General features: G+C 34.7%; 1 protein-coding gene across 10 annotated transcripts in view; it reads left to right on the forward strand.

The window, feature by feature from the left end:
* Irk1 (Inwardly rectifying potassium channel 1) overlaps positions 1-22,814 on the forward strand; it is a 313,191-nt gene that overhangs the window by 172,746 nt on the left and 117,631 nt on the right. For 2 of the 10 annotated variants that reach the window (XM_067758676.1, XM_067758712.1), the window contains exon 2: positions 6,976-7,450. The exons of 5 other annotated variants lie outside the window; for them this stretch is intronic. Coding sequence is in view for 1 of the 5 variants with exons in the window: in XM_067758717.1 (XP_067614818.1) it covers positions 7,401-7,450 (50 nt within the window). In the remaining 4 variants the exon portion in view is untranslated. Of the gene's footprint in view, positions 1-4,691; positions 7,451-22,814 lie in introns of those variants that run through there. 3 more of the 10 variants (XM_067758690.1, XM_067758703.1, XM_067758717.1) reach the window with 2 other exon arrangements.

Raw genomic sequence — 22,814 nt, forward strand, 5'->3', positions numbered from 1 at the left:
AATCTGATAAGTTGGAAGTTCACGGTTTGGGATTTTGAAAAGATTGTACATTAATTTGTAAAGAGATCGGAAGCGCTAGATTAGTATAATCATCATTATGTGGACAGCAAAAGCTGAGTTGGCTCGTTAACGATGTTAGCTTTGTTAGTCTTACCCACCGAGCGGCTGAGCCCTAGAGATCAAAGATGTCAGGATTTCATTCTCTGTCATTTGTCATAAAGTTCACTTCGGTAGTATTTTTAAACACTATTTAAAGATAGACAACCTCAATTGTTCTGGACCGGAAACTTTCCCATTCGAAATACAACACCAAGATTACGTGTTTGACTGTTTTGTTAATTGACCCATGATATGAAGCTGGATCTGTTCCTGCGTCGATCTTGACTAAAGCCCAGTGGTAGATCGTAGGTCTTTTCAGCGTAAACCGATGAATTTGGCTGATACTTTTATTCAAAGGAGTATGAAAATGAAACATTTGGTTTTTCTTTGCTTGACGCTGCCATTAAAGACTTGTCTGTTTTTTTGCTTTCATAGTCTACACTGCTCGGGAACTTTCTGATGTGTTACCCTATTTTATATGATGATTTCACAGAAAGACAGTGTACCATAACTATACTGGTGGCTATTTAAAATTAAAAGCTAAAACTTTTATCGCCTTCCTGGGCTGAACTTAATATATTTACATATCGACTTCTGAGTTGGGTATCATCCTATGTCGACCTGAACGCCCTATCTCAGAGTTTTTGTCATAATCGACCCATCTTAAAGAATTGAGTTAAAGTATTGAATTTGTGCTCAGGCAGGGCGATTTTGTAAATTTATGAAACAAGAAGTTTCTAAATAAAAGTCTTAAAACAAAATTTGAAATATGTTAAAAATTATATGAGATAGGATGTTTTAAAATCGACAGTCAAGATAGTATGATATAATACTTAGCAGTCGATATGATTACAAATCAATCCTAATAAAACTAGCATTGTTAAACCATCTCTTGGTGTGACATAAATTATTTTTATACCTTTCATGAAAATGAAATGGTATATTAATTTCGTCACGAAACCGAAAATTGTAAGTCCTTAAAGGAAAATAGATAGACCCACCATTAAGTATACCGAAATAATCAGGTTGAAGAGCTGAGTTGATTTAGCCATGTCCGTCTGTCCGTCTGTCTGTTTGTATGCAAACTAGTCCGTCAATTTTTGAGATATCTTGATAAAATTTGGTGAGCGGGTGTATTTGGGTGTCCGATTAGACATTTGTCGGAACCGACCGGATCGGACCACTATAGCATATATCCTCCATACAACCGATTTTTCAGAAAAAGAGGATTTTTGTAATATCTTACCCAATTTAACAGATTGAAGCTTCCAACTTCACCATATACTTTCGTATATTGCACATATTGTTGCCTGAAAAAATTTATGAGATCGGTCGTATATATAGTATACATCCCCCACAACCGATTGTTCAGATAAGGAACTTTTCGTAATTACTGCCCTATTTTAAGAGCTAGAGGCTTCAAATTTCAACGAATGCTTACGTATATAGCATATATTGTTGTCTGAAAAAATCATAAAGATCGGTGGTATATATAGTATATATATGGTGGTATATATAGTATATATATATAGTATATATATATATATATTCGCAAATTTTAGCCCCATTTTAACAGCTAGAAGTTTCAAATTTCACCGAATATTTACGTATATAGCATATATTGTTGTCTGAAAAAATCATAGAGATCGGTTGTATATATAGTATATATCTCATACAACCGATTGTTCAGATCAGAAACTTTTCGCAATTTCTACCCCATTTTAACAGCTATAAGCTTCAAATTTCACCGATTGCTTACGTATATAGCAATATTGTTGTCTGAAAAAATCATAGAGATCGGTTGTATATATAGTATATATCTCATACAACCGATTGTTCAGATAAGAAACTTTTCGCAATTTCTACCCCATTTTAACAGCTATAAGCTTCAAATTTCACTGATTGCTTACGTATATAGCATATATTGTTGTCTGAAAAAATCATAGAGATCGGTGGTATATATATTATATACTTCATATAAACTGTCATTTTGACCCCTTTTTTACGGCTAGAAGCTTCAAAATTCATCAAATTTCATCAAATAGTTACGTTTACGTCATATATTTTTGAAATACGTGATTCGTAGTCATAGTTTTTACATGCAGACCACAAAAAACGTGAAGCTTTGCATCCTCACACAGATTACCTACCTATTTTTATACCTTTCATGAAAATGAAATGGTATATTAATTTCGTCACGAAACCGAAAATTGTAAGTCCTTAAAGGAAAATAGATAGACCCACCATTAAGTATACCGAAATAATCAGGTTGAAGAGCTGAGTTGATTTAGCCATGTCCGTCTGTCCGCCTGTATGTTTGTATGCAAACTAGTCCCTCAATTTTTGAGATATCTTGATAAAATTTGGAGAGCGGGTGTATTTGGGTGTCCGATTAGACATTTGTCGGAACCGACCGGATCGGACCACTATAGCATATATCCTCCATACAACCGATTTTTCAGAAAAAGAGGATTTTTGTAATATCTTACCCAATTTAACAGATTGAAGCTTCACACTTCACCATATACTTTCGTATATTGCACATATTGTTGCCTGAAAAAATTTATGAGATCGGTCGTATATATAGTATATATCCCCCACAACCGATTGTTCAGATAAGGAACTTTTCGTAATTACTGCCCTATTTTAAGAGCTAGAGGCTTCAAATTTCAACGAATGCTTACGTATATAGCATATATTGTTGTCTGAAAAAATCATAAAGATCGGTGGTATATATAGTTTATATATGGTGGTATATATAGTATATATATATAGTATATATATATATATATATATTTTCGCAAATTTTAGCCCCATTTTAACAGCTAGAAGCTTCAAATTTCACCGAATATTCACGTATATAGCATATATTGTTGTCTGAAAAAATCATAGAGATCGGTTGTATATATAGTATATATCTCATACAACCGATTGTTCAGATAAGAAACTTTTCGCAATTTCTACCCCATTTTAACAGCTATAAGCTTCAAATTTCACCGATTGCTTACGTATATAGTATATATTGTTGTTTGAAAAAATCATAGAGATCGGTTGTATATATAGTATATGTATATCTCATACAACCGATTGTTCAGATAAGAAACTTTTCGCAATTTCTACCCCATTTTAACAGTTATAAGCTTCAAATTTCACCGATTGCTTACGTATATGGTATGTATTGTTGTGTCAAAAAATCATAGAGATCGGTGATATATATAATATATATATGATGGTATATATAGTATATATATATAGTATATATATATTTTTTTTACGATTTCGGCCCCATTTTAACAGCTAGAAGCTTCAAATTTCACCAAATGCTTACGTGTATAGCATATATTGATGTCTGAAAAAATCATTGAGATCGGTGGTATACATAGTATATATCTCATACAACCGATTGTTCAGATAAGAAACTTTTGCGCAATTTCTGCCCCGTTTTAACAGCTAGAAGCTTCAAATTTCACAAAATGCTTACGTATATAGCATATATTGTTGTCTGAAAAAATCATAGAGATCGGTGGTATATATATTATATACTTCATATAAACTGTCATTTTGACCCCTTTTTTACGGCTAGAAGCTTCAAAATTCATCATATTTTATCAAATAGTTACGTTTACGTCATATATTTTTGAAATACGTGATACGTAGTCATAGTTTTTACATGCAGACCACAAAAAATGTGAAGATTTGCATCCTCACACAGATTACCTACCTATTTTTTATTTTATATTTATCTTAAAAATCGTTTAGATATGTTCAAATTTCACCAAATGCTTACGTGTATAGCATATATTTTTGTCTGAAAAAATCATTGAGATCGGTGGTATATATAGTATATATCTCATCCACTGATTTTTCAGTTAAGAAACTTTGCGCAATTTCTGCCCCTTTTTAACAGCTAGACGCTTCAAATTTCACTATATGCTTATGTATATAGCATATATTGTTGTCTGGAAAAATCATAGAGATCGGTGGTATATATATTATATACCCCATATAAACTCTAATTTTTGCCCCTTTTTACGGCTAGAAGCTTCAAAATTCATCAAATTTCATCAAATAGTTACGTTTACGTCATATATTGTTGAAATAGGTGATTCGTAGTCATAGTTTTTACCTGCGTGTAAAAAAAAACCTGAAACTTTGCATCCTCACACAAAGTACCTACCTGTTTTTTATTTTATATTTATCTTAAAAATCATTAAGGTATGTAGATCTGTTCACTATATATTTCTTATCTTATACATCCGATTACTCGGATATTACGAACGGGATAAGATTATTGTTCAGCCCCATTCATGAAAGGTATGAAGTCTTCGGCACAGCCGAAGACAGTCCCGTTCTTACTTGTTAATGGAAGGAAAAATCCCGAACTTGATTGTACGGCAAAACATGGGTTCTCTATTCCAAAATCACATATTTGTGATTCAGAGCTCTAAAGCTTAGTCCGGTGGCTGAGCTGCCTTTTTGAAATGACTTCGTTCGGTATTTTGTTAGGGAAGAGGCTACCATTTGAACAATAAGATTTAAAATATCTCTGAGTTAACTATTGAAAACGGGACTGAAAATGCTATATAGTAGATGAGACAGCACAACGTTGTCAATTGTTTTTACCGGCTTAAACATTTTTTTTCTCCTAAGCGTATACTTAGTTGTTGGCTTATAGTCATAATCGCAATAAAATAGGATATACATTTAGTTGCGGCTATTTTGACAGATAGCTCATAGGAAATTATGCTAAAAAAACTGCAACGACGGCCGCCGTGATATGATCGTAGCGTGCTCCGCCATCCACACCGAAGATCCTGGGTTCACGCCTCGGGCAAAGCAACATCAAAATTTTAGAAACAAGTTGTTTCAATTAGAAGAAAATTTGTATAAGCGGGCCGCCCCTCGGCAGTGATTTGGCAAGCACTTCGAGCGTATTTCTGCCATGGAAAGCTCTCAGTGAAAACTCATCTCCCTTGCCGATGCCGTTCGGAGTCGGCATAAAACAAGTAGGTCCCGTCCCGCCAATTTGTAGGTAAAATCTCGGGGAGCACGACGCAAATTGGAAGAGAAGCTCGGCCTAAAATCTCTGCGGAGGTTATCGCGCCTTATATTTTTATTTTTAAATTCAAAACCTATTTAATTTTCACTATAACTTAGCGCTCTTGTTTTTATGCGCTTGTTAATCATTGCTTATGCAATGCCCCTATGTAATATTATCAAAATATCTGCATCATAGGTATGGACCATAGTGAGGGGGGTGTTAGGGGGTTTAACCTGTTATAGTACCCAGATCGAAGTTCAGCTAGAGTGACGCACGTTTCCCTTCCCCATTTAATTTAAAGTTCTGGCTTCTCCGGTTTTGCTATGAATAATACTTCTCTTCGCCCATAAGGAATATGCCCCTTTTATAAATACTCTATATAGACTGTGAAGAACACAAGTTTTATATTTTAGTTTCTTGCAGACCGCTATTTCATAACTTTTGTTCAATGAATCTTGTTTCATTTCGCTTGAACAGATGTGAACTTTACGTTATTAAGGATTTCATAACTATTTCGGTATAACTACATACGAACCCTTTGTACGTATTCGCAACTAAAAATAAGTAAACTGAAATAAAATAGTAGAAACAAAACTTACTAAAACACAAGAAAGGACGAGAATCTCTTTGGCTGTGCCGAAGACTTCATACCTTTCATGAATGGAGCCGAACAATAATGTGTTGAGATTTCAAAAATTCATAAAATGTAATTTGGGATATATATCATATATACGACCGATCTTGAAAATTTCTTCAGACACCAATTTACGCCTTATATACAAATGTAAATATATCCTGCGAAATTTTAATTTTCTAGCTGTTAAAATGAGGAATAAATAACAAAAACTCTCTTTTTCGAAAAGTCGGTTGTATCGGGGATATATGTTATAACGGTTAAAACTGGCCAGTTCCAACAAATTATCAATCGGACACCCAAAATATACCAGCTCAACAAATTTAAACAAGATATCTCGAAAATTGAGGGAATAGTTTGCGTTAAAACAGACAGACAGACGGACATGGCTAAATCAACTCAGCTCGTCATCCTGATAATTTCAGTATACTTATAGGGCGGTCTATCTGTTCTCCTTGAAGGACTTACAGTTTTTAGATTCGTGACAAAATTTATATACAATTTCATTTTCATGAAAGGTATAATAAGTTATGCGAAAATATTCCCCTAGTAGTTGAAAGATAGAGCAAAAAAGTAACATAAGCACTGAGAAATTTAAAGGGACAATAAGAGCTGAAAGAATGTAAATGAGTCACACGGTAAAACAAAACATCGCTAGACACAACAATAGCGTAAAATCCCTTGCAGTCTGCAAACTTAATTTAAAGAAGAAACAAAAAATTTTTACAAAACAGGTTTCACCCTTTCATCCCTGAGAACAAAGTAGCCGCAACGCTGCCAAATAAAAAAAATACAAAACAAAAAGCACACACTGAAAATTAACAAACTCGTCAATGAAAACGACAACGAGGCAACAGCAAACTTTTTTAGAAAAAAATAAAAAATAAAATATGCAATATGAAAATTTAGAACAAGTAAAAAATTTAGCACAAAGTCGTACATTTGCTTTATTTAAAAAATAGCAAAAACAAAAGTGATATACGACAACAAAAAAATTTAACAAAAAAAAAAAAAAGTTTACTAAAATTTATGTTGAAGCACTGTTGTAAAAAAGCGTAATTGAACAATCTAAATTGTATGTGAACAACTTCGTTTCATTTAAACAAAGAGTAAAAAAAAACAAAAGGTTTTAAAAAACTCCTCCAAAGCAAATCAACTGGTAAAAAGTGCAGCAGTAAAATTTAATTTAACAACCTTTTAGCCTTTTTCTGACTAAAGCGATTACGTAAAACTACAGCATTAAGGAAATAATAAAAAATAAGGTAATTGAAGGAAAAAGGCAATAGCTATAGGAAAAAAACAAAGACTGGCAAAAAAAAAAAAAAAAAAAACAAAAAAACAACATCGCATAACAACAAGCAATTAAAAAGAAAACAACAAACAACCTTCAATCAACCAAAGAAACTGTAATATAAGGCGAAGCAACAACAATACCCAAAAAGCACCAAATACGAAGCAACAATAACAAACAGCAAAAATAAATATACAAAAAGATTAAAATTCGAAATAAAACAGTTTTTACTGTTTTTTTTTGCCGCAATCACGGTACAGTTCAATTTAACAAATACCGGCAACAAAATTGCCACAACGGCGACATTAACACGCTCAGAAACAGTTGTTGCCAAAATGAAACGTTTAATGACATGGGAACGCGATCTAGTCGACGCGATGTATGGGTAAGCGATTTAATATTTTAATACTATTGCTACATATATAACTTTTGGTAGGTTTTTATCATAAAAAAAAGTATTTATTAAAATCGTTGTTAGCCCAATTATCTTGAAAACGTGTAGCAAAAGAACAAGTCGAATAAATAAAGGCGTATTTATAACGAATTCTTTTTGCTTTCGATAGATGCGTTCAAGGTACGGCCTTGCTAAACATCAATTATGTAGAACGTAAGACCAAGCAAATAGTTGAGATACCTTTAACTTAGTTGCGCCCATCTGTTAAAAAAGATGTATGGGTCGAAAAATTCATCGACTATCCTATTAGAAAGTTCGAAGCTTATAAGCTTTCTTAGCAAGGACTTAATTCAGATATTTTGGTAATGAGGTCATATCTTAGCACTGGTTGCAAGTATAATTCAGTGCCAGGTGATGTTTTTTTCAATCAGAAAGAAGATTTTCCAAGCGGGATCGCTTCTGGTAGTGGTTTACACTCTGGGTTTATTTCCACCAAGTTCTCAGTAAAAACAACAACTGCTTTACAGCTGCCTTTCGGAAACGACATAAAACATGTAGGCCCCACCAAATTGTGGGGAAAAGTTAAAAAAAGGAGCACGACGAATATTAACTGTACAGCGCAGCCTTACCATCCTCGGAGGTAAATCGTTCAAAGTACTGATTTTATTTGACTTGCTTTTTTGCAACATTTGCTTAAAATTACTCAGTGATAACTCTATAAAGCAAGCTAGGAGTGATCTGCAAACAGAGTAAAAGAAGCGCCCACAAAGCAAGGCGGGTAGGAAGAAATCAAACAGAAGTGGGCATACGACGCCACCCTGTAGCACCCACCGTTTTATTCTGTCTTATTGAGTAACATTTTTCGGAAAAATCAAGCTACTAAATACTATTTTCATACTCAGCGTGCTTTGCACACAGAGTATATTAACTTTGATTGGATAATGGTTCGTTGTACATGTATAAAGGAATCGAGATAGATATAGACTTCCATATATCAAAATCATCAGTATCGAAAAGAAATTTGATTGAGCCATGTCCGTCCGTCCGTCCGTCCGTCCATCCGCCCGTCAACACGATAACTTGAGTAAATATTGAGATATCTTTACCAAATTTGGTACACGAGCTTATCTGGACCCAGAATAGATTGGTAATGAAAACGAGCGCAATCGGTGATAACCACGCCCATTTTTTTATATATGTAACATTTTGGAAAACACAAAAAACCTGATTATTTAGTAAATAATACACCTAGAATGTTGAAATTTGACATGTGGACTGATATTGAGACTCTTGATAAAAATTTGAAAAAAACAGAGACTGCTTTTACTATAAGGAATGCTGGGAAAAAAAATTAACGAAATCGGTTAAGGACCATGCCCACTTTTATATTAAAGATATTTGAAAGGAACGTGGACGAATAAAATAAGCTATATCTTTTCAAAAAAGAGCTTTATATCAATGGTATTTCATTTCCCAAGTGGATTTTTAACAATAAATAGGAAAAATTTCAAATTTTAAAAAATGGAAGTGGCACCGTCCACTTTATTACTAAGCAATTTTCTATGTTTCGGGAGCCATAACTCGAAGAAAAATTAACGGATCGTATTAAATATGGGTACGCAAATGTTCCCTATATCAGGAAACATTTCTAGAAAAAATGGCGAGATCGGTTAAAAACCACGCCCACTTTTATATTTAAGATTTTTTAAAGGATCGTAGACGAAAACAATAAGCTATAACTTAGCAAAAAATAGTTTTGAATCAATAATTTTCACTTATAAAATTTTATTGTAAGAGGAAATGGGGGGAAATCAGGTTATGCTACGTCTCACATTTTTAGAAATTTCACGCGCCCAACGCTTTTATTTAATTGTCTGATCGGACCACAAATACAATTTTTGTGAATATTTCGATCCTTGCGCCACCTAGCAGCGATTTTTTTCATAGGTCACTTTCTATTCTTGTATGTATTATTTGTTCCAAATATGAGCGAAATCGGACCACAAATACGATTTTTTTAACTTATTCATTCCGTATGTTCGAAACATTCGTCTGCATTTATTCAGACGTCGTAGTATCAATCGAACGTGTCCCGAATATTCTAAACTAAAGGTTTATCCGGAATAATTCCATGAATACTTAAACGGAAAAGAGCTTTCCAAATTTTCAGAATGAAAAGATAAGTACTCCCTATGTAGCAGGACCGCACAAAAGCTTAACTCTTTTGCCAAAGCAAAGGCCGGAATATAAAGTTCTAGGTCAATAAGTCATTTTCTTTAATTTTTTTGTCAGTTCATTGCGGCTGTTGAGTAGAGTATCACCCCATGCCGGCTGCCAAATAGTCTTATCTTAAAATATTATTAAAAAATTTCCCATTTCAGGATTTGTCACAAAAACGCCCTATATCAGAATAAGGTTGAAGAACGCCTTATCTTAGAATGATTTCCCTTAACTCCCTCTTATGTAAAAATGTATTGAACTTATGCTCATATAAGGAGTTTAAAAAAAATTTTTTGAGAAAACAAATTCTGAATGAATGACCAATCCAACATAACTTCATATCAATTCACGAAATATTTAGTACTACTAAAGGTACTCTTCTACTAAAATTTTCGCTGAGGGGATTGAATTATTCCCCTTTTTTCCAACTTCCTAAAAGCAACCCATCCAGATTTTTATACTCAGTTGAGCAGAGCTCACAGAGTATATTAAGTTTGATTGGATAACGGTTGGTTGTACATATATAAAGGAATCGAGATAGATATAGACTTCCATATATCAAAATAATCAGGATCGAAAAAAAATTTGATTGAGCCATGTCCGTCCGTCCGTCCGTCCGTCCGTCCGTCCGTCCGTTAACACGATAACTTGAGTAAATTTCGAGGTATCTTGATGAAATTTGGTATGTAGGTTCCTGAGCGCTCATCTCAGATCGATATTTAAAATGAACGATATCGGACTATAACCACGCCCACTTTTTCGATATCGAAAATTTCGAAAAACCGAAAAAGTGCGATAATTCATTACAAAAGACAGATAAAGCGACGAAACTTGGTAGGTGAGTTGATCCTATGACGCAGAATAGAAAATTAGTAAAATTTTGGACAATGGGCGTGGCACCGCCCACTTTTAAAAGAAGGTAATTTAAAATTTTTCCAAGCTGTAATTTGGCAGTCGTTGAAGATATCATGATGAAATTTGGCAGGAATGTTACTGCTATTACTGTATATACGCTTAATAAAAATTAGCAAAATCGGAGAAGGACCACGCCCACTTTTAAAAAAAAATTTTTTTTAAAGTAAAATTTTAACAAAAAATTTAATATCTTTACAGTATATAAGTAAATTATGTCAACATTCAACGCCAGTAATGATATGGTGCAACAAAACACAAAAATAAAAGAAAATTTCAAAATGGGCGTGGCTCCGCCCTTTTTCATTTATTTTCTCTAGGATACTTTTAACGCCATAAGTCCAACAAAAATCAACCAATCCTTTTGAAATTTGGTAGGGGCATAGACTTTATGACGTTAACTGTTTTCTGTCAAAATGGGCGAAATCGGTGGATGCCACGCCCAGTTTTTATACACAGTCGTCCGTCAGTCCTTCTGCATGGCCGTTAACACGATAACTTGAGCAAAAAACGACATATCTTTAATGAACTTAGTTCACGTGCTTACTTGAACTCACTTTATCTCGGTATGAAAAATGAACGAAATCCGACTATGACCACGCCCACTTTTTCGATATCGAAAATTACGAAAAATTAAAAAAATGCCATAATTCTATACCAAATACGAAAAAAAGAAATGAAACAAGGTAAGGTAATTGGATTGTTTTATTGACGCGAAATATAACTTTAGAAAAAACTTTATAAAATGGTTGTGACACCTATCATATTAAGTAGAAGAAAATGAAAAAGTTCTGCAGGGCGAAATAAAAACCCTTAAAATCTTGGCAGGTACTACATATATAAATAAATTAGCGGTATCCAACAGATGATGTTCTGGGTCACGCTGGTCCACATTTTGGTCGATATCTGGAAAACTCCTTCACATATACAACTACCACCACTCTCTTTTAAAACTCTCATTAATACGTTTAGTTTGATACCCATATCGTACAAACTCATTCTAGAGTCACCCCTGGTCCACCTTTGTGGCGATATCTCGAAAAGGCGTCCACCTATAGAACTAAGCCCCACGCCCTTTTAAAATACTCATTAATACCTTTCATTTGATACCCATATCGTACAAACATATTCTAAAGTCACCCCTGGTCCACCTTTATGGCGATATCTCGAAAAGGCGAACACCTATAGAAAGAAGGCCCACTGCGTACAAACGCATTCTAGAGTCACCCCTGGTCCAACTTTATGGCGATATCTCGAAACGGCATCCACATATAGAACTAAGGCCCACTCCCTTTTAAAATACTCATTAACACCATTCGTTTGATGCCCATATTGGACAAACAAATTCTAGGGTCACCCCTGGTCCACCTTTGTGGCGATATCTCGAAACGGCGTCCACCTATGGAACTAAGGATTACTCCCTTTTAAAATACTCATTAACACCTTTCATTTGATACCCATATCGTACAAACGCATTCTAGAGTCAACCCTGATCCACCTTTATGGCTATATCCCTAAATGGCGTCCACCTATAAAACTATGGCCCACTCCCTCATAAAATACTCTTTAATGCCTTCCATTTGATACAAATGTCATAAAAACACATTCCAGGGTTTCCCTCGGTTCATTTTCCTACATGGTTATTTTCCCTTATGTTGTCACCATAGCTCTCAACTGAGTATGTAATGTTCGGTTACACCCGAACTTAACCTTCCTTACTTGTTAAACTTGGGAGCGTCAAAACTCTGTCATCATTGGAGAACAAACCTGTAGTAATAGAATCCTGGGGCGGTGCCACGTGTTATTTAGAAAAGTAATTTATCTGAAATGAAATATACAATTGAAGCTCACGCTGAGTATATAATGTTCGGTTACACCCGAACTTAGACACCTTTACTTGTTATAACATATGTACGAATTATTTTTTGACTGTTAACAAACATGCGTGCATACATCCTGCTTCATTGCTCGCTAATGAACTACCAAAGTTAGGAGTCTACATACTATAACAATATTCTGCTCTTATTGCGTATGCGAAAAGGCAATCACTTTCAATATTTGGAGTCTAATGGATTAAACCACTACGATGAGAGTACCTTATTTTGGTGAGGTGAGTCTTAGCATCAGCGATATCTACCCATTCTGTAGATTGTTTTTACATCTAATTTCCATAAATTTCGTACAGATAATTAAATGTATGCAACTATGACATGTGTGAGTGCAGAACTCTCTCAGTCGCTTCATTCTCCTTCTCCTTAATAGTTCTTCAGTAGAATACGATATTATATGCTTCTATTTGTATTCAATGTGGAATAGAGATCGGATGCAGTAATTTTCTTGTCTGGGAAACGATCTAATTTCTTTGAGTCCGCTCATTTTGATATGCACGATTTGCGTAAAAAAGCTTTCTCATTGACAAATTACGGTAGTGCGGACTCGCCAAAGCATAAGGTGTTACGACTTGTTTTGTATTGTTTTGTTGATTTACAGACAGGGAGGAAAAATAAAAAGAAACGACTTACCTGTTAGCTTAAAAAGTTTTTTTTGTCGTAGAGTATTATAATCGTTGAACATTAAAATCAACTTGAAAGAAGTATAGACCAAGCCAATGGTGGGACAAATAAAATAGAGATCATAAGTGTGTGTGGTTACTGAGAAGTACTGTTGTACACTTATATATTTGAAGTTCTACATACTTCACTGAGCGCTAAGCAGCAGTATCACTGTATGTGCAATCTCTGAGATTACATCATTCGCGTATAATTCCTAATGGCCCAGTAGATCTCACATCTTACTTGTTAGCATATCAGACAGCAATATCATGTAATGCCTTTTGTGTGATTTCCCTATATACATAGATGTACGTATTAGATTGCAATCGTAGGTCAATGACCACTTTTTGTCAAATCCCGATGACCTCATTCGCTTTATTCATATTAGCATATATTAGCGAATTGTGTGCTAAGCACGTGATGAAACTGCCCTTACTTTTGTATGTGTATATTAACGTGGGTCGATTTGTATGGACGAAAGTTAACCGATATCGCGCCATCGATTTTTCTATAGGATTTGGGCTCAGGAAAAAAAGTTCCACTACGCATACTCAAAAAAATAATTTTCGAGTCTGCGAAATTTAATTTTTTTTGACTTTTATTCGACTTTGATTTTTAAGGTTTTTTTTCATGACCTACTAAAAAAATTTTCATATGTATACCCTGTCCGACCCCAAAATGTACGCTAAAAACGTTGTCGATAACAGTTTTTGAAAAAAATATATATATATATATATATATATGCTACAACAGAGCGCTGCTTACAGTAGCGAAGAAAACAAAAAAAGCACAAAATTATAAGTACCTGTGGATAAATCATGGTAGAATAATGATGAACAAGTAAGGAAGGTTAAGTTCGGGTGTAACCGAACATTACATACTCAGTTGAGAGCTATGGTGACAACATAAGGGAAAATAACCATGTAGGAAAATGAACCGAGGGAAACCCTGGAATGTGTTTGTATGACATGTGTATCAAATGGAAGGCATTAAAGAGTATTTTATGAGGGAGTGGGCCATAGTTTTATAGGTGGACGCCATTTAGGGATATAGCCATAAAGGTGGATCAGGGTTGACTCTAGAATGCGTTTGTACGATATGGGTATCAAATGAAAGGTGTTAATGAGTATTTTAAAAGGGAGTAATCCTTAGTTCCATAGGTGGACGCCGTTTCGAGATATCGCTACAAAGGTGGACCAGGGGTGACCCTAGAATTTGTTTGTACAATATGGGCATCAAACGAATGGTGTTAATGAGTATTTTAAAAGGGAGTGGGCCTTAGTTCTATATGTGGATGCCGTTTCGAAATATCGCCATAAAGGTGGACCAGGGGTGACTCTAGAATGTGTTTGTACGATATGGGTATCAAATTAAAGGTATTAATGAGGGTTTTAAAAGGGAGTGGTGGTTGTTGTATAGGTGGTCGCCTTTTCGAGATATCGCCATAAAGTTGGACCAGGGGTGACTCTAGAATGCGTTTGTACGCAGTGGGCCTTCTTTCTATAGGTGTTCGCCTTTTCGAGATATCGCCATAAAGGTGGACCAGGGGTGACTTTAGAATATGTTTGTACGATATGGGTATCAAATGAAAGGTATTAATGAGTATTTTAAAAGGGCGTGGGGCTTAGTTCTATAGGTGGACGCCTTTTCGAGATATCGCCACAAAGGTGGACCAGGGGTGACTCTAGAATGAGTTTGTACGATATGGGTATCAAACTAAACGTATTAATGAGAGTTTTAAAAGAGAGTGGTGGTAGTTGTATATGTGAAGGAGTTTTCCAGATATCGACCAAAATGTGGACCAGCGTGACCCAGAACATCATCTGTTGGATACCGCTAATTTATTTATATATGTAGTACCTGCCAAGATTTAAAGGGTTTTTATTTCGCCCTGCAGAACTTTTTCATTTTCTTCTACTTAATATGATAGGTGTCACAACCATTTTATAAAGTTTTTTCTAAAGTTATATTTCGCGTCAATAAAACAATCCAATTACCTTACCTTGTTTCATTTCTTTTTTTCGTATTTGGTATAGAATTATGGCATTTTTTTAATTTTTCGTAATTTTCGATATCGAAAAAGTGGGCGTGGTCATAGTCGGATTTCGTTCATTTTTCATACCGAGATAAAGTGAGTTCAAGTAAGCACGTGAACTAAGTTCATTAAAGATATGTCGTTTTTTGCTCAAGTTATCGTGTTAACGGCCATGCAGAAGGACTGACGGACGACTGTGTATAAAAACTGGGCGTGGCATCAACCGATTTCGCCCATTTTGACAGAAAACAGTTAACGTCATAAAGTCTATGCCCCTACCAAATTTCAAAAGGATTGGTTGATTTTTGTTCGACTTATGGCGTTAAAAGTATCCTAGAGAAATTAAATGAGAAAGGGCGGAGCCACGCCCATTTTGAAATTTTCTTTTATTTTTGTGTTTTGTTGCACCATATCATTACTGGCGTTGAATGTTGACATAATTTACTTATATACTGTAAAGATATTAAATTTTTTGTTAAAATATTACTTTAAAAACAATTTTTTTTTAAAAGTGGGCGTGGTCCTTCTCCGGTTTTGCTAATTTTTATTAAGCGTACATACAGTAATAGCAGTAACATTCCTGCCAAATTTCATCATGATATCTTCAACGACTGCCAAATTACAGCTTGCAAAAATTTTAAATTACCTTCTTTTAAAAGTGGGCGGTGCCACGCCCATTGTCCAAAATTTTACTAATTTTCTATTCTGCGTCATAGGATCAACTCACCTACCAAGTTTCGTCGCTTTATCTGTCTTTTGTAATGAATTATCGCACTTTTTCGGTTTTTCGAAATTTTCGATATCGAAAAAGTGGGCGTGGTTATAGTCCGATATCGTTCATTTTAAATAGCGATCTGAGATGAGCGCTCAGGAACCTACATACCAAATTTCATCAAGATACCTCGAAATTTACTCAAGTTATCGTGTTAACGGACGGACGAACGGACATGGCTCAATCAAATTTTTTTTCGATCCTGATTATTTTGATATATGGAAGTCTATATCTATCTCGATTCCTTTATATATGTACAACCAACCGTTATCCAATCAAACTTAATATACTCTGTGAGCTCTGCTCAACTGAGTATAAAAAGACTGATAATAGCGACGTTGTTATTCTTAGTACTTTTGACGATTTGTCAAAAGTAACGTAGTTTTCTAATTATTATTTAATACTTGCATATTTCAAATGGCTTTCTCAAATATTTTATATATAAACAACCTCGCTATAATCAGCCTTATTAATGATCTTGATTTGATGTATAATTCTACGGATTCGTTTGTTGCTATTCATCAAAACATACGTAGTCTTCGGCAAAATTTAAATTTATTGTTATGCAATCTAGAGATGTTTAAAAACTATCCCGACGTAATACTTTTGTCTGAAATCTGGATATACTCCCACGAAATTCATGATTTCACTATACCTGGTTATAATTTTTTCGCGAACACCAATGACAGTTATTCTGCAGGTGGTGTTGGAGTTTTTGTTCGCGATATGTATGAGTGGGATTATTTTGAATGCAATCTCACAAGTGCTGACATCCTAAAGGTTTCAATGAGTATTTCCGGTGCAGTCTTTACTTTTATATGTGTTTACAGGCTACATGCGATACCTGTTCAGATATTTGTGGAAGAGTTCTCAAATCTTCTCCGTAGTGAAAATTCAGCCAATATTGTCATCTTAGGTGACTTTAATTTACATATTCTTAACGCTAATCCTACCATAGATAGTTTCCTAAATCTAATGGATGGTTATGGTCTAACATCGTATTTAAATGAACCAACTCGTAGTATGTCTGGAAGCTGCTTGGATCACGTTTTCTGTCGTGTTAGTAATCATTTTCTCAGTAGTTTGCGTAGCCTAAATCTTGATGTCGGAATAACAGATCACACTATGACTGGTGTACTACTAAGCAAGGCCTGTGCAAAAAACAATAATAAAAAGGTTAGTTCTTGTTTAACGCAAATAAATTTTGACGCTCTAAACGAACTATTGCGATTTGAGTCATGGGATGAATGTTACTCTGAAAAAGACGTATCCAAGGCATTTAATATTTTTCTGAACATTTTTAACAGACACATTAAGTCTGCTAGCTTTTCTTTTATCCCTCGCAGATCTGATTATAAGTTAAAACCATGGATTAGCAAAAAGTTGCTCAAAAAAATTCATCTAAAAAACAAGCTTGGAAAAAAGTGTAAAAACCACCCATCAAACGCAAATCTTCGCAGCAGGTATATGAAATTATGTAGAGAACTCAAAAAAGAAGTACACGTGGAGCGTGATAATTTCTATCGAAATGAGTTTAGGTCTTCCTATGGCAATCCAAAGAAGGAATGGAATATCATTAACGGTCTTCTGAATCGCAGTTGTAAAGCTAATAATACATCAATTGTTTTATGTGATGGTAGCGTGAGCTTTTCTGATCCTCCAACAGTGGCAAACCTTTTCAATGATCACTTTCTATCAATAGGGCAATCACCTGTTTTCGAATCCTCCGCTCTGATACCTGAGTTCTCGAATTCGGGAAATAGTTTTTTTTTCGAGCCATTTACTGGCATTGAAGTTTTAAAAACAATTAATTCTCTGAATAACTCTAGATCATGTGGTTGTGATGGAATTTCGAATCAGACTCTTAAATATGTGGCTCTAAATTTAGTTGATATCCTAACGCATTTGTTTAATATGAGTATTTTAGGTGGATCATTTCCTTTAGACTTAAAATGCGCTATTGCCGTTCCTTTATTTAAAAAGGGTGACAAAACGGATATAAATAACTACAGGCTTATTTCATTACTGTCTTCAATTTCAAAAATTTTTGAAAAACTGGATAAAGGTCGAATCCTATCATTTCTTGACAATAATAACTATTTCAGCTCAATGCAATTCGGGTTCAGATATGGGCGGTCAACAGAAGATGCCCTGCTGTACTTTTGTTCTCACATATATAGGGAACTAGACAATAAAAAGAACTGTGCTGGACTGTTCGTTGATATCACTAAAGCATTTGACATGGTTGATCACAAAATTTTATTAGACAAATTGTATTTTGCGGGCTTCCGTGGGTTTATATATAATTGGTTTAAATCTTATTTGTCAGGAAGAATTCAATAAGTAAAAGTTGGAAGTAGTATAAGTAACCCAGTTACAATTAGCTTAGGTGTACCTCAAGGATCTGTCTTAGGTCCTATTCTATTTTTGATTTACCTTAATTCAATATTCTCGCTGCCATTGTATGGAAAAGTAACAGCCTTCGCTGACGACCTTGCTATCGCCTATGGTTCATCGACCTATCTGGTTTTAGTAGCATGAATCAATAACGATGTGCATTTGCTAAGAGTGTGGTTTGCAGCACATAAGCTCTGTGTCTGCAAGAAAACGAAGTTGATGTATTTCAATTTGCATCCAAAATCCTCACCTGACATAGCCATTGTATTCCATGCTACTGACTGCAAACGTTTTTTTTGTACTAAATAATTTTCTGTTCTGTGCATCGTTTAAAGCTGAAGTAAATTGTTCCGATAAGTGCTTCACTATTGAAAAAGTAAGCGACTTCCAATATCTTGGTGTTATTGTTGACCAAAACTTGAGTTGGTCTACGCATATTTCTCGTTTGAAGTCCTACTTGCGATCTTCCGTTCGTTATTTTTACAATTTAAGAAAAGTTTGTTCAAACGAAACACGTAAAACTATTTACTACGCTTTAGTCCACTCCAAGCTCCAATATGGTATAACCTGTTGGGGTGGCGCTGCAGGTAATAAAATCCAGCAGCTTCTAACTCTTCAAAAATGGGTCATAAGAAAAATATGTAATGTTGATCGTTTTCACCACTCTATGGAGTTGTTTAGGGATCTGAAAGTTCTTCCTGTTAAGCATATGTACTACTATAAAACGTTAAAGATATTTTTCATTCGCTGTGGGTATTTACATAGCCTGGTATCGGATAGTTATAACTTGAGGCAAAACTCATATGGACTTGTGTATGTCCCGACCTCTCGAACAACCAACTTCAACAACTTCTTTACTATCGTTTCTTGTAAAGCTTTTAATGCGTTGCCTGCATGTATACGTGTCACTAGAAATCTGAATGAGTTTTTGGGAAAGGTTAAATCTTTTCTACTAGAGAAATCACACGAAGACATCAAAATTTTGCTGAACCATAGCACTTAAAAAAATATATGCACATATTGTATTAATATATTTTATTACTTATTATTTTTAATCAAACTTCACCCCACGCACTATTTTACATGTTTTGAATTCAATTTTATTCGGAGATGGCATTCGATACTAAAATACATATATTTTTACAGAATGCCTTACTTTTCTTTCTGTAATTATGGTTAATTTAATTTAAGTCGCTATTGTAACATATATGCTGTTTTGAAGGAAAATGAATAAAAAATGTAATGAAATGAATGAATATATTTTTTATATACATGAAAATTTTACAATCAAATGAAAATTCTTTTAGTAGGTCATGAAAAAAACCTTAAAAATCCCAGTCGAAAAAAAGTAAAAAAAAATAAATTTCGCAGGCTGGAAAATAATTTTTTTGGATATGCGTAGTGGAACTTTTTTCCTTAGCCCAAATCATATCGAAAAATCGATGGCGCGATATCGGTTAATAAATCGACCCATTCTAGTGTATATAGCATATTCGTATATTAAAAAAAGGTGCAATATCATAAACACTAAACTAAAACCAACAAAAAAGATAGCTTTTAAAGCGTGCGATATAGTTTTAAATTCTAGGTAAACGATTATGGCCGTGGGGTTTACCCCACGTTTCTATAAAGATATGCAGGTTACGCGTAACTGGCCATGGGTAAAACATGAGTTGATAAGATTGAGTTCTGCTACAGATAATGACGTTTGTCGTATGATATATTTATATTTGTAACAGGATTGCCCTCGCGTAGGTGACGTTGACAATTGAGTTGCGGAAGCTTGTATTGCGCTCATCTTTTTCTATAAAGATATGCAGGTTACGCGTAACTGGCCATGGGTAAAACATGAGTTGATAAGATTGAGTTCTGCTACAGATAATGACGTTTGTCGTATGATATATTTATATTTGTAACAGGATTGCCCTCGCGTAGGTGACGTTGACAATTGAGTTGCGGAAGCTTGTATTGCGCTCATCTTTTTCTATAAAGATATGCAGATTACGCGTAACTGGCCATGGGTAAAACATGAGTTGATAAGATTGAGTTCTGCTACAGCTAATGACTGTTGTTGTATGATATATTTATATTTGTAACAGGATTCCCCTCGCGTAGGTGACGTTGACAACTCAGTTGCGGAAGGTTTGTATTGCGTTCATCAATCCCTTGAATCGCAGCTAATGATCGTCCTTGAGCTTCATTGATAGGGATATGAAATTTGAGGCATTTAAAATTTAAAAGACAAATCTATCGATATCAATGGTATCCTTGGTTTTAAACTTTTTTGTTTTCGAAATTTTCCGATAAAATGAATTGCTTCAATGACATTCGTAAATGTTTTGTGATGAAAAGCCTTGTACCACAACATAAGCGTGGAGAATCGAAATAACGAAGCATAAATATTATGATATTATGGGCTCTTTTTAAGGATCAGTCGATGAGGAGAAATTTCTGATGGCTCAAAAGAGCTAATAAACTCAATCGGATATGCACAGCTTGGGACTCTTCCATGACTGTGTTAATAGAGTGATAAGTTCTCTTAGTTCTAGTGATATTAACATCCTCATTTTAAGGTACCTCAAATGGCTTTGCTCAAAGCCATTTATAGTTTGTAAAGATAGATTTAATATTTGGAAGGAAGATTAGCTATTAAAACTTCAGGTGATGTCATAATTTCTCAAAAACTTGCAGGAAAAGGAATAGGAATTTTGCCATAATTAATTTCAAGAAGTTGTTTAGCAAAATCTGCTGCTGAAGTGTTCCCGCCAAAATACCCTCTCATATTTCTAAAGAGAGTAAATTTTTGTACGTGTTCAACTGCGGCTGTTCCAGCAAGTAACTGGAAAGGACCACCTTTGGGATGGTAATTACACCTTAAATTCTTAAGGGTTTGGCCTAAAACTTACGGCGACTGTTTATGAGTCTTGGTGCTTGACCGTTTGCTTATGTTGCACATCCGTGTATCAGATGTTTGCAGACAGTGGTCATTTAAATGCGGAGGTGTACGTCCATCCCACAAAGAGTATCCGCGGTACCTGAGAAAGCCAGAGTTATGCTGTATGAAACATTCCATTTGTATGGTAGGTGCCACGCCCCTTTTATATATCGATATCATTTTTAGCCTATGACCATCCTTGGAATGTTTATCGTGGGTTGTGAAAATTTGGTTGGGATCGGTCGATCCGTTTAGGACGCAACTCGATCTATACCTACATACACACATACATAATTTGAATTTTATATATATAGATAGATAGATAGAACATGCGGATAGACTGAAGTTAACAAAAAATTTTAATGGCAGAAGATTACTAAACACCCAAAAGGAATACCAGCCAAACAACTCTGTTTTCAAACTTTAACTGTTATAATAACCTAAGTTTGTACGGCAACCATAGTTCTGAAAAATCCCATTTTAACAAAGTGACACGCCCCCTTTTGCCCAATTCCACATTTTACTTTAACGTCATATAGCTCCTTACCAATTCTCACTATCCTACCATTACTACATCCAGAGGAATGCAGTATGATATATTCCATTTGTATGGGAGGTGCCACGCCCCCTTCTCCCTCACCCCACATTTTATTGGTGGTGTTAGGGATTGACCTCAAATAACTCCTTACAGAATTTCAATCTTCTAACATGAATACCTTCAGAGTTATGCATTATCAAAAATTCCATTTGTATGGCAGGTGCCACGCCCCTTTTATATATCGAAATTATTTTTAGCCTATGACCATCTCTGGAAGGTTTCTAGTAGGTTGTGCAAGTTTGGTGTGATCGGTCGATCCGTTTAGGACGCAACTCGATCTATACCTACATACATACATACAAAATTTGAATTTTATATATATAGATCAATACTTTAAAGTTGCACTGTAAGTAATTGAATTTCAATTTTAAATATATGATTTTTGATAAAACTTCAAAATATTGAATTAAGCAAAAATTAAATCAGTTTACTGCCAGAATAAATATGAAGACATAGCCTATCTATCTTCAGGAGTGTATATTTGCAAATGTGTTAGTAAATATTATTTTTTTAATTATAAGTTATCAGTTTACTCATTGACCTAGTTATTTAAACAGCCTTACTAAACACTATAAGTAAACATACATATGTACATAACTGCAAGTCGGTTGAATGACTCAATGTGTTGTTCTGAGTAGTATCGCAAAGCGCACATCACTTAGTCATTTGATACAATGATGACGCTATGTTGCGACGTCACGTGACGGGAAACTGGCCTGTCGAAGTTACATGTTTTGAATATTTAATTAAAGAACATTTCAAGCAAAATAAAGCGAAATTCATTGAAAAAGAGAATTTTTGCGGTAAAAAGATAATTACTTAAATTAAATCAAATGAGGGAAAGCAAACACAAAAACAGAGAATATATGAATTCGCGTATGAGCGTGATCTTTTTGTATGTTGTGTGATATTACATTTTATTTTATTTTATTTT

The sequence above is a fragment of the Eurosta solidaginis genome, chromosome 1 (genome assembly GCF_040869045.1).
Source record: "Eurosta solidaginis isolate ZX-2024a chromosome 1, ASM4086904v1, whole genome shotgun sequence".
NCBI classification, from domain to species: domain Eukaryota; kingdom Metazoa; phylum Arthropoda; class Insecta; order Diptera; family Tephritidae; genus Eurosta; species Eurosta solidaginis.